The following is a 12,989-nucleotide window of genomic DNA, read 5'->3' on the forward strand; positions in this document are numbered from 1 at the left end:
TCTGAAGCCCCATCTTTCAAGGACAAGTTCAAAACCTACACTTACCACCAGAATGCTTTGGGGCTGTCATAGCACTCATACTGGACAGCACACACATGGCACTCAGTTACAAAAGTGCCACATATGGTTAGGTGTCTTTTTACCCATGTATGTCTTCTCTTTCCAGTTATATTATCAGCCCCCTGAGGGTGGAGACCATGTCCCTTGGATGTTTTACTCCACAGGAGTTTTTGTGGTTGCTTGGTCGGCACTCAGTACATGCATACTGATAAACTGATTTTGCTTTCCCTCTATTTCCCTTTTACACTGTATAGTCTGAAAATGCTGAACGTCTTACAGGAGCTTGTCCATTAGGGAGAGATTTCTTGGCTGTAGAGGCATCCCATGAACCAAGAGACCATTCACATTTGGCTGGTGACTGCTTGCTTGACAGAGACTCATCTACATGTTGAAAGAAGACAGTACTCATGATCGGCTGGAGAAGACACCTGTTTGGTTTTCCAACTTTGCCAAAAGTTAGTATTTCCAATTTGGTTATTTATACTTTTTCCCCATGCTTTCCCCTTAGCTGGGGCCCCAAGTCAACTGTCCATGTGATAGGGTCTCTCCTTTCCTCTCCATTCCTAAATGACAGCAGGTAGGGGAAGCCTGATCAATCTGGATGAAAACAGTAGCCCTCTCATGGGGAGTGAGGACCTTTGTTATTATTATTGTTTACATTAAAATATAAGAGAAAACTCAGACAAAATATGGAACAATAATAGAAAATAATAAGGGGAAACTCTAACTTAATCTCTTTCATCATCACATAATCCTGCACTCTGCAAACTGTCCTTCTCTTTCACTACCTGTGGAGCAGGTCAGCCCTCAATGAAAACCTAAATCCTGAAGACTCTGTACTAGGAGGTAAGCTTATCTGTTCTAATTTTAGCAGGATGTAATGTTTCTTGGACTGGCATTGCCCCCCTAGAGCCCTGCTTGTTTTCTCAGGCCATCAGCTCATTGCCTTTTCTGGGAATCTTCGCTGCCACAGAATGTATTTTCCTTCCTCTTTCTCTTCAGAATGTTTGAGTTAACTCTTCTCCTTCCTTAGGTCATCAGCGACCAGAACGTCTAACTATTCAGGGCTTAAGTTACTAAACCACAGCCACAACAGTTCAACATGCAGAAGTGCTTTACTATCACCAAAGGAACATTAATTTACCTGGTTCATCCCTGGTGTGATGACTTACGAGCCTTCCTAATTTTCTCTTCTTTTTTTTTTTTTTTTGAGACAGAGTCTCGCTCTGTCACCCAGGTTGGAGTGCAGTGGTGTAATCTCGGCCCACTGCTACCTCTGCCTCCCAGGTTCAAGTGATTCTTCTGCCTCAGCCTCCAGAGTAGCTGGCACTACAGGTGCCTGCCACCATGTCCAGCTAATTTTTGCATTTTTAGTATAGATGAGGTTTCACCATATTGGCCAGGCTGGTCTTGAACTCCTGGACTCAAGTGACCCGCCAACCTTGGCCTAATTTTCTTTTTAAATACCTGTTTTGTAAATCCAACTGCACAACATCTAGCCAATATACCAACACCTTTCTCTCTCTCTTTTTTTTTTCTTCCCCCAAAAGTAACACCAGGAAACTGTTGTGTAGGAACTGAGATACATAAATCATTACACAGGGATAAGACCAACCTCATCTGCCTCCTGCAAGAAATACTATCTTTGTGCTTGTTCAGACTCACTTGAAATAGCTTTTCTCTTTGTTTTTGTTTGATGTTTATACCTGGTTTATGAGTACTAAACATCCAAAAGGCAAAAAAGTTAACAGATTTAAATATAAAAAAACAAAAACAGGCTGGGTATGGTGGCTAATCAGGAGGCTGAGGTGGGAAGGTGGCTTGAGCCCAGGAATTTGAGACCAGCCTGGGCAACATAGTGAGACTCCTGTCTCTAAAAAACAAACAGGGACAGGGTGTGGTGGCTCATGCCTTTAATTCCAGCACTTTGGGAGGCTGAGGTAGGCGGATCACATGAGGCCAGGAGTTCGAGACGGGCCTGGCCAACATGGTGAAACTGTCTCTACTAAAAATACAGAAATCAGCCGAGTGTGGTGGTGCACATCTGTAATCCCAGGTACTCAGGAGGCTGAGGCACGAGAACTGCTTGAACCTGGGAGGTGGAGGTTGCAGTGAGCCGAGATCATGCCACTGCACTCCAGCCTGGGTGACAGAGCAAGACTCTGTCTCAAAAAAATGAAAAAATAAATAAATAAATAGGGTGGGCCAAGTTGATGGAAAAAGGAAGGAAAAACTCAAAAGGAAGGAGGCATTCAAAGGACAATGTCAAGGCTGTGAGAATCTAAGATGAGTCATTTTTATCATAAGGGTATCCTCCATTCTTCCCAAAACAGACTTAGGCTGACCACATGGTTGATTCTAGGTTGCACAACTTATGGATGCTTCCTCAGAAGAGCTGACTGAGAAGTATTTATCAACTCTAATTTGCTATTAATATTTTAAACTGAAACTGACCAATGCAAAGAGTCACTGGATTATTATGATAAACACATAACTCTACTAAAACATACTGAGTCAGAAATCATATAAGTAAGGCAAACAACTGAGCAAATTTCCTCTGGTGAGAGTAGCCCTGTGGTCTCCAACTGATCCCTCCGAGGCTTACCGGATTTGAGGTAATGGACAGCACCTTAGACTGTGGCACTCGCGGTAACACCAAAGGATGTGGTTCACTCAGCACACGTGAACTTTCTGAATCGGGTCTGGTAGTTGCAACATCACTCTCATCATCTGGGCAAAGGAACAGAATATATTATCCATGGATAATCTTCTGGCCCACAGCAACGGTATTGTGAAAAAAGATCTCTCCTGAGAATTCATAATCTCAAACAAGGCTTCACTTACCTTTGCAGCCCAATTTTATACCACCTTCATGGTTCAAAAAACCCCTCCACCCAAGACTAGTTGAAAGTGGTTTCCCAGGCTAATGATGCCTACTGGTACCTGGCGGAAGGAGAAAAAGATCTCTAGGGCATAGCTGTCCCACACAACCTTTGGAGTTGACGGAAATGTTTTGCAACTGTGCTGTCCAGTGTGGCAGCAGCCACCACCCTCCTGTAGCTATAGAGCATTTAGAATGTGGCTAGGGAGTGAGGAGCTGATTAACTTACGGCCAAACGTGGCTGGTGCCTACTCTATTGGACAGCATAGCTCTAGGGAAACCTTCATTAATCCAGATCTCAATTCCCACAGGTAAAGTTATGAGATTAGAAACCATTGTTAAGAATCACATGCACGAAGAAACAAGGCATCTCGAAAAAGAGCAAGCAGAAACACCATAATCAGATCAGTAAGGACTTCAGAAATTGAAACTGACAGATGTAGAATGTAAAACAAAAGCAGAAATAGAAAATACAACTAAGAACAAGACACCATAAAAATGACCAAGCAGGCTGGGCATGGTGGCCGACATCTGTAATCCCAGCACTTTGGGAAGCTGAGGTAGATTGCTTGAGGCCAGTAGTTCAAGACCAGTTTGGGCAACATAAGGAGACCCCCATCTCTACAAAAAAAAATTAAAATTAGCTGGGCATGGTGGCACATGCCCTTGGTCCCAGCTACTTGGGAAGCTGAGGTGGGAGGACAGCTTCAGCCCAGGTGGTTGAGGCTGTAGTGAGCTCTGATGGCCCAACTGCACTCCAGCCTGGGCAACAGAGTGAAACCGTGTTTCGAAAAATAAAAATACAAAATATTTTTCTTCATTAATGTAGACTGTAAAACTGTTTTGATTAAAAGTTAAAATGATTATAAAAACAACTTATAAATATATGATTACATTTCACCAGAGTTTTATACACTTTGAGGTTACAGTTCACAGACCATGTAGCCCTAGTGTATATATTGCAAACCTGCATGCAGTTAGGCTTTTCTCCTCACACACAGGTTGGGAAAGTTGCTCTAATAATAGAGATAGGTTTGTACCAGCACCTGTCAGTTTGTTCTAACAACAATGAACCAACTGGTCTGTAACAAAGCCAAAACTGCAAGTGTTCTCTTTCTATAATTCCAGTTATTATAATAAAAAGTAATGACAATAGCTAACATTTATTGAGCTCTTAAATATTCCAGGAACTACTCTATATACTTTCATGTAACTGGTTTATTTCTTAAACAATCCTATGACATAGATATTAGTATTTATACTCATTTTATAGATAAACTGAGGCTCAAAGAAGTTAAGCAACTAGCCAAGAATCTAAATAAAGTTAGTGTCAGAGCCAGTGGTCAAACCCAGGTTGTCTGGCAACAAAGTCGGTATCTTTTTTTTTTTTTGAGACGGAGTCTTGCTCTGTTGCCCAGGCTGGAATGTAGTGGCGCGATCTCCGCTCACTGCAAGCTCCACCTCCCGTGTTCACGCCATTCTCCTGCCTCGGCCTCCCAAGTAGCTTGGACTACAGGTGCCCACTGCCACACCCGGCTAATTTTTGTATTTTTAGTAGAGACGGGGTTTCACCATGTTAGCCAGGATGGTCTTGATCTCCTGACCTCGTGATCCACCCACCTCAGCCTCCCAAAATGCTGGGATTACAGGCGTGAACCACCGCGCCTGGCCCAAAGTCTGTACTTTTAATCATTATATGACACTGCTTCTCATGGGGATCACGTTGTAGAGCAGGGTTGGCAAACTATAGCCCACGGGTCAAATCGGGCCTAGTACTTAAAAAAAAAAATTATTATGGTAAAATACACATAACTTACCATTTTACCATTTTACACTCATGTTACTTGACAACAGGGATACCTTCTGAGAATGGCATTATTAGGTGATTTTGTTGTTGTGTGAATGTCTGAGTGTATTCACACAAACCTAGGTGGTACAGCCTATTACACACCTAAGCTAAATGGTATAGCCTGCTGCTCCTAGGCACAGGCCTGTACAGCATGTTACTGTACTGATTACTGGAGGCAACTATAACACAATGGTAAGTATTTGTATATTTAAACAAGCCTGAACATAAAAACGGTACAATAAAATTATGGTACAAAAGACAAAAATGGTACACTGGTATAGGTTACATACCATAAACAGAGCTTACAGGAATGAAAGTTGCTCTGAGCGAGTCACGAGTGAGTGGTGAGTGAATGTGAAGGCCTAGGTCATTACTGTACTGTCTATAAACACTGTATACTTTGGTTACACTACAACTTTTAAAATTTCTTTTTCTTCAATAAATTACCTTTAGTTGTACTTTTTGACTTCATAAATTTTTTTTAACTTTTTGATCCTTTTGAAATAACAGCTTAAGACACAAACACTGTACAACTGTACAAAAATACTTTTCTTTATTTCCTTATTCTATGAGGTTTGCCTATTTTTTAATTAATTTTTACTGTTTAATCTTTTTGTTAAAATTTAAGACACAAACACACACATTAGCCTAGGCCTAGATAGGGTCAGGATCATCAATATCATTGTCTTTCACCTACCGATCCTGTCCCACTGGAAGGTCTTCAAAGGATGTGTAACACACATGGAGCTGTCATCTCCTGTGATAACAATGCCTTCTTCTGGAATACCTCCTGAAGGACCTACCTGAGGCTATTTTACAGTTAACTTTAAAAAACATGGTAGAACACTCTAAAATAATGATAAAAATATAGTATATACATAAACCAGTAATATAATCATTTATTACGAAGTATATGTACTGTACATAATTGTTTACACTGTATTTTTATATGACTGGCAGTGCAGTAGGTTTATATTAGCATCACCACAAACACATCAGTAATGAGTTGTGCTTTGACTTTATGACAACTACAATGTCATTAGGTGATAGGAGTTTTTCAGCTCCATTATAATCTTACGAGACTATCATATATGTGGTCCAATGTTGACCAAAATGTCATTATGCCACACATGACTGTATACAATTCAGCAGCATTAGTTACATTCATGATGTTGTGCAACCCTTACTTCTAGTTAAATAACTTTTTATCACCCCAAAAAGAAACCCCATACTAATGCCTGTTTTTGAAAATAACGTTGTGGCTGGGCGCGGTGGCTCACACCTGTAATCCCAGCACTTTGGGAGGCCGAGGTGGGCGGATAACCTGAGGTCAGGAGTTTGAGACCAGCCTGGCCAACATGGTGAAACCCCGCCTCTACTAAAAATACAAAAATTAGCCAGGTGTGGTGGCGGGCTTCTGTAATCAGAGCTATGCGGGAGGCTGAGGCAGGGGAACCACTTGAACCCAGGAGGCAGAGGTTGCAGTGAGCCAAGATCACACCACTGCACTCCAACCTGGGCAACAGAGCGAGACTCTGTCTCAAAAAAAAAAGAATAAAAAAAAAGTAATAATCATTTGTTTATTCTCATAGTGGTATAATATTCCATTGTATGAATATATCACATTCTACTGTTGATGGACATGTGGGTAGTTTCTGATGTATGTTTTTTAGCATATGGTGATATTATTTATGAACATTCTTGCACATATCTTTTGGCGAACATATGTACTGAGTATATACTACTGTACACAGCCAAGCCCACTCATTTATATCTTATTTATGGCTGCTTTCATGCTACAAGGGCAGAGTTGAGTAGTTGCAACAGAAACTGTATGGTTGTCAAAGACTAACCATAGTCTTGTATAGTCAAAGACTATACACCGGCCTCTCTATAGACAGTAGTTTCCTGACCCCTGTTTTAAGGTATTTCAGTCAACTACTAAAGGCCAATTAGAGATCCTCCAGCTCCATTTCATAATGCCTTGTTTTTAGACTTTAGTCTCAAAATTACAGTTATAATACAATAAAATAATCTTAATGTATGAATGCACAGAAAAATAAAAGAATATTAATTCACAGCCCAACACTGGTAAATTGTGAAAGGTGAAATAAGATTTTATCTGGTACACAGTGGTTGATATACTGAAACCAGGAGTTCCTTTGTTTATTACCAGGGTTTATTATTATGGGAGTCTGGGTATGACTCTGGACTTTTTTTTTTTGAGATGGAGTCTCGCTGTGTCGCCCAGGCTGGAGTGCAGTGGCCGGATCTCAGTTCACTGCAAGCTCCGCCTCCCGGGTTCACGCCATTCTCCTGCCTCAGCCTCCCGAGTAGCTGGGACTACAGGCGCCCGCCACCTCGCCTGGGTAGTTTTTTGTATTTTTTAGTAGACACGGGGTTTCACTGCGTTAGCCAAGATGGTCTCAATCTCCTGACCTCGTGATCTGCCCGTCTCGGCCTCCCAAAGTGCTGGGATTACAGGCTTGAGCCACCGCGCCTGGCCTACTCTGGACTTTTAATTAACACCTGTCCCGTGTCTCAAAAAAATTAACCTCATATAATATAAACTGGTTCATTTTAAAGAGAGTGCTAGTCCTGTTCTCTAATACAAGCTTTAGAAAACAAAAACAAAACCTAACACACATACAACATAGTGGCTTAAAAATAAACCCACAAAGACGATACATCAAGGGTGGCAAATGTGGAGCAACTGGAACTCACACAATACTGGAGAGGCTGTAAGTAGGTATAACCACTTTGAAAAATTTTTTGGCTGTATCCACTGAAGTTAGAATAGCATATCCTCTGACCTAGCAATTCTACCCATATGTATCTAGTACTTAAGTTCATCAAAAGACATATACAAAAATATTCATAATAGTATTATATTCTAGACAAACCACCCACATATCCATCAACAGTAGGGTGTGATATAGTCATACAATGGAACACTATAAGCAATGGGAATAAACTTGTTGTGAACAAAATGTAACTGAATCTAACAAACATAATATTGAATAAAAGAAACCAGATGCATAAGGGTATATACTATATGAATCCATTCTTACAAAATTTTAACACGGGCAAAATTAATCTGTGTTGTCGGAAGTCAGGATGAGGTTACTCTTGTTGGGGGCGGGATTAAGCAGCTGACTGAGAGAAAGCATGAGAAGGGCTTCTGGAGTACTGGCAACATTCTGTTCTTGATCTAGGTGCTGGTCATACAAGTATACTGTTTTTCTTTTTAGAGACAGGGTCTTGCTCTGTCATCCAGGCTGGAGTATATTGGCACAGTCATAGCTCACTGCAGCCTCAAACTCCTGGGATTAAGGGATCCTCCTGCCTTAGTCCCCTGAGTAGCTAGGACTACAGGCATGCACCACCACACCCTGGCTAATTATTTTTATTTTTTGTAGAGACAAAAAAATCCTCAAGCTTACTTGATGTAAACTTACTTTATAATTTTCTATGTGTATATTACACTTCAATAAAAACTTTTTTTTCCCTTTTACTCCTGGCAAGCTGTGATTAAATAAAAAGTTTAAAAATGTTGGACTTCTGCTTCCAGCCAAGATGGAGTAACATGAACTGGGTTTACTCTCCTGCTTAAAACAACCAATAAAACAATGAAACAATGGCTTTCAAGACACTGTACATCAGATAATGAAAGTTAGTAAACCCTGAGATGATAAACAAATGAGACGGGACCTGCAATTGCCTTGAAAAAGTTCCCAAGATATGGCATAAAGAGTGGGAACTGAGGCACAAGCCTGGTGGACTCCCGTGAGTCGAGAGTCCAGAGACCAAGACAGCTCCGATTCATAGAACAGAGTATCTTAGAGAAGAGAAATATACAGGAAGAGAACCCATGATATCTGCAGAGGGTGGGGCACTGTTTGAGCATTCAAAAGGTACTGATCAGTGCACGTATGAGAAGAAGCCACCTGAGGCTAGGAAAACAAAAACAAAAACTGAAAGACGGGAACAGTACCTGCTACTCACATGGAACAAGGAATACTGCCCGTTCCACCCACCAGACCAGAAAAACTCAATTCATGGAGCACTGGGCAGAATAAGATCTTGCCTGAGTAGGTGGGTAATAATTAGCTCTAGACTGAACATTGCTCCAGACCTAACAAGTCATAAAAGAAAGAACGGAATGGATCAAACTGTTTGCAAGTAACTGAATTGCATTTCAGAACAAAGCTCAAGAAAATAAGCAGCAATAAAAAGAAATTCCTCCCTTAGTGAGGTAAAATTCACAATGTCTGAAATCTAATCAAAGATCACCAGGCAGGAAAATACAAGCCATAATGAAGAGAGTATCAACTGAAACCAACCTAGAATTAATACAGATATTCAAGTTATTCCACATTTTCAAAACATCAAATAGAGACATGGATAATATATATGTCTCTCTCAAATCATACTTTGAGATGAAAATGACAATATCTCACATGAAATACACTAAATGAGCAGATTCAACATTGTAGAAGATTAATGAACTTGATGGCATAACAATAGAAATTGCCCAGAATGAAATACACACAGAAAAAAACAGAATACAAAAAAATTTTTTTAAAGCATGAGTTACCTGAGGGATCAATGATCAAATGGACTAATTTATGAGTGACCGAAGTCCTGACGGATGATGAGGGACAGAAAAAAAAAAAAAATCTGAAGAAATAATGGCCGAAAGCTTTCCAAACAATGAAAACAAACCTATAGATCTATGAAGTTCAACAGACTCCAGGCAGAAGAAACATGAGGAAAACTACATTAAAGCACATCATAATCAAATTGTTCAAAATCAGTGATAAAGAGAAAATCTTAACAGCAGCCAGAAAAAACAAAAAAACAAAAAAAAAACCATACATGCACACAGGAACAAAGATAAGGATGACAACAAATTTCTTTTCAGAAACAATGCAAGCAAGAAGAAATGGACAGCATTTTAAAAGTACTAGAAGGCAAACTATTCACATAGAGTTCATAAAATGTCATTGCAATCATTGCAAAAATGAAAGCAAAATAAAGGAATTTTCACATCTACAAAAGAAACAGTTCATCACTAGCAGACCCACATACAAGAAACGTTAATGGACATTTTTCAGGCTGAAAGAATTAAAAAAAAATTTTTTTAAGATTCATATAACAAAATTCATCATTTTAACCATTTTAAAGTATACAGTTTAGTGGTTTTTAATATAGTCACAATGTTGTGCAATCACTACCACTATGTAATTTCAAAAAATTTCTATCACTCCAAAAAGAAACACAGTACCTCTCAATTTCCCTCTTCATCCATCCCCCAGCAACCACTAAACTCTGTCTCTATGGCTCTGCCTATTCTGGACATTTCATATGAATGGAATCATACCATATACATCATGCTTTGTGATTGGCTTCCTTCATTTAGCATATTTTCAAGGTTCATCCATGTTGTAACATGTATCAGTACTTAATTCCTTTTTATGGCTGAATAATATTCCATTGTATGGTGTACTAGTCTGCTAGGGCTGCCATAACAAAATAGCACTGATTGGATGGATTACACAATGCACATTTATTTTCTCACAGTTCTGGAGGCCAGAAGTCCGAGATCAAGGTGCTGTCCTGGCCTTCAGGTGGCCACCTTCTTTCTCTGTCCTCACATGGCCTTTTCTCCACGTGTGTGTAGAAAGAGATCTCTGGTGTCCCTTCCTCTTCTAATAAGGACACCAGCCCTATTGGATTAGGAGCCCACTCTTACGACCTCAGAACCTGAATTACCTCCCTAAAAGCCCTGTCTCCAAATACAGTCACTTTGGGGGTTAGGCTTTCCATATACGAATTTCAAGGGGGAAACAATTCATCCCATGACACACGGATAAACCAAACTTCGTTCATTCATCAGCTGATGGACATTTGGGTTGTTTCCACTTTTTGGCTATTATGAATAATGCTGCTATAAGCATTCATGTTCAAGTTTTTGTATGGACATATGTTTTCAATTCTTTTTTTTATATACCTAGGAGTGGAATTTTCTTGGTCTTTTGACAATTTTATGTTTAACATTCTGAGGAGCTGCCAAATTGTTTCCACAATAGCTGCAGCATTTTATATTCCCATTGCAATGTATGAGGGTTCCAATTTCTCCATATGTTTACTAAGACTTGTTATTTTTCTTTTAAGAAATAAAATGGTGGCCGGGCGCGGTGGCTCAAGCCTGTAATCCCAGCACTTTGGGAGCCCGAGACGGGTGCATCACGAGGTCAGGAGATAGAGACCATCCTGGCTAACATGGTGAAACCCCGTCTCTACTAAAAAATACAAAAAACTAGCCGGGCGAGGTGGCGGGCGCCTGTAGTCCCAGCTACTCGGGAGGCTGAGGCAGGAGAATGGCATAAACCCGGGAGGCAGAGCTTGCAGTGAGCTGAGATCCGGCCATTGCACTCCAGCCTGGGCGACAGAGCGAGACTCCGTCTCAAAAAAAAAAAAAAAAAAAAAGAAATAAAATGTAATTAAAAACATATATACACACAGCCATCCTAGTGGGCATGAGGTGGTATCTCATTGTGGTTTTTATTTGCACTTCCCTAATGACTAACGATGTCATTAGGGAACAAAGACAACATCTTTCATGTGCTTATTGACCATTGGTATATCTTCTTTGGAGAAATATCCAAATTATTTGCCCATTTTATTTTATTTTATTTTATTTTATTTATTTATTTATTTATTGAGATGGAGTCTCGCTCTGCCGCCCAGGCTGGAGTGCAGTGGCCGGATCTCAGCTCACTGCAAGCTCCGCCTCCTGGGTTTACACCATTCTCCTGCCTCAGCCTCCCGAGTAGCTGGGACTACAGGCGCCCGCCACGTCGCCCGGCTAGTTTTTTTTTCTTGTATTTTTTTAGTAGAGACGGGGTTTCACCGTGTTAGCCAGGATGGTCTCGATCTCCTGACCTCGTGATCCGCCCGTCTCGGCCTCCCAAAGTGCTGGGATTACAGGCTTGAGCCACCGCGCCCGGCCTATTTGCCCATTTTAAAATAAAATTGCTTTTATTATTGAGTTGCAGTTCTTTATATAACTAGATCCTTATCAGTTATATGATTTCTAAATATTTTCTCTCATTTTACAGGTTCTCTTTTGCTTTGCTGATAATGTCTTTTATAGCACAAAGTTTTACATTTTGATGAAGTCCAAATTATCATTTTTTCTTTTGCTGCTCATGCTTTTGGTGTCATGTCTAACAATGTCATGTCAAATTCAAGGTCATGAAGAGTTACTCCTTTGTTCTGAGAGTTTTATGATTTTGGCTCTTAAATTTAGGTTCTTGATCCATTGTGAGTTGATTTTTGTATATGGTATGAAGTCAGGATTCAACTTCATTCTTTTCCATGTGAATATACAGTTGTTCCAGCATCATCTGTTGAAAAGACTGTTCATGCAGGACCCTAAGATAGGGAAGAAATGATCTGAAAAGATACAGATGTGGCTCTTGTCTAATTTGGTAAACCCCACTGATACCATGAAGAGCCAGAAATTTTTTGAGAAAATTATTTCAACAGAAAAACTGCCAATTTGGACTAAAGGGACGGAGTCACTACAAAAGGGAATAAAGTTGTCAGACCCCCAAAATTCTACTGGCAAGAAGTAGACTGATAAAACCACTTAGCTATAAACACATGTTACCATTCATGAAAAAAGGAAAGATGATTCAGAGGGTGAAACCAGGCACCCTGAGAATGGAGCAAAGAACTGCGGAGGATTAGTCCCTTGAAACTTAGTCATGGAACTCCCAATATTTACCCAGCTGGATTTCAGAATTGCTGTGAACCCTTTTTTTAACCTTCCATTCCCTGCTCCTTTTAACTGTACTGTCTATAACTGTTATCCTTTGCCTGTCCCACTCTTGTATGCTGGGTGTGTTGGGGTCAGACAACTTGTCTCTTTAGTTTCACAGATCTACAAATGGAGAAAAATTGTGTATAGAACCTGTACTGAATGGATTACATCTAGGAACATCATCCACACCAGGACCTGATTTAGATGATAAGATTCTGGACCTTTGAGCTGATGCTACAATGGGATGGGACTCTTGAAAACCTTGGGAGTGAGGTGAATGTATTTAGCATGTGGAAGAACATGAATCATTCAGGCATGTAGTAGACAGACTCTAAGGTGGCCCATGCATGATTCCTACCTCTTGGTGT

The 12,989-nt window shown here is 40.2% G+C and overlaps 1 protein-coding gene across 3 annotated transcripts in view; it reads right to left on the reverse strand.

Moving 5' to 3' along the window:
* FAM149B1 (family with sequence similarity 149 member B1) overlaps positions 1-12,989 on the reverse strand; it is an 82,188-nt gene that overhangs the window by 13,954 nt on the left and 55,245 nt on the right. For all 3 annotated transcript variants that reach the window (XR_004060045.1, XM_010373088.2, XM_030940761.1), the window contains 2 exons: positions 2,666-2,790; positions 338-441 (listed from right to left, as the gene is read on the reverse strand). Coding sequence is in view for 2 of the 3 variants with exons in the window: in XM_010373088.2 (XP_010371390.1) it covers positions 338-441; positions 2,666-2,790 (229 nt within the window). In the remaining variant the exon portion in view is untranslated. The remainder of the gene's footprint in view (positions 1-337; positions 442-2,665; positions 2,791-12,989) is intronic.

The sequence above is a fragment of the Rhinopithecus roxellana genome, chromosome 11, assembly GCF_007565055.1.
Source record: "Rhinopithecus roxellana isolate Shanxi Qingling chromosome 11, ASM756505v1, whole genome shotgun sequence".
Taxonomy (NCBI): domain Eukaryota; kingdom Metazoa; phylum Chordata; class Mammalia; order Primates; family Cercopithecidae; genus Rhinopithecus; species Rhinopithecus roxellana.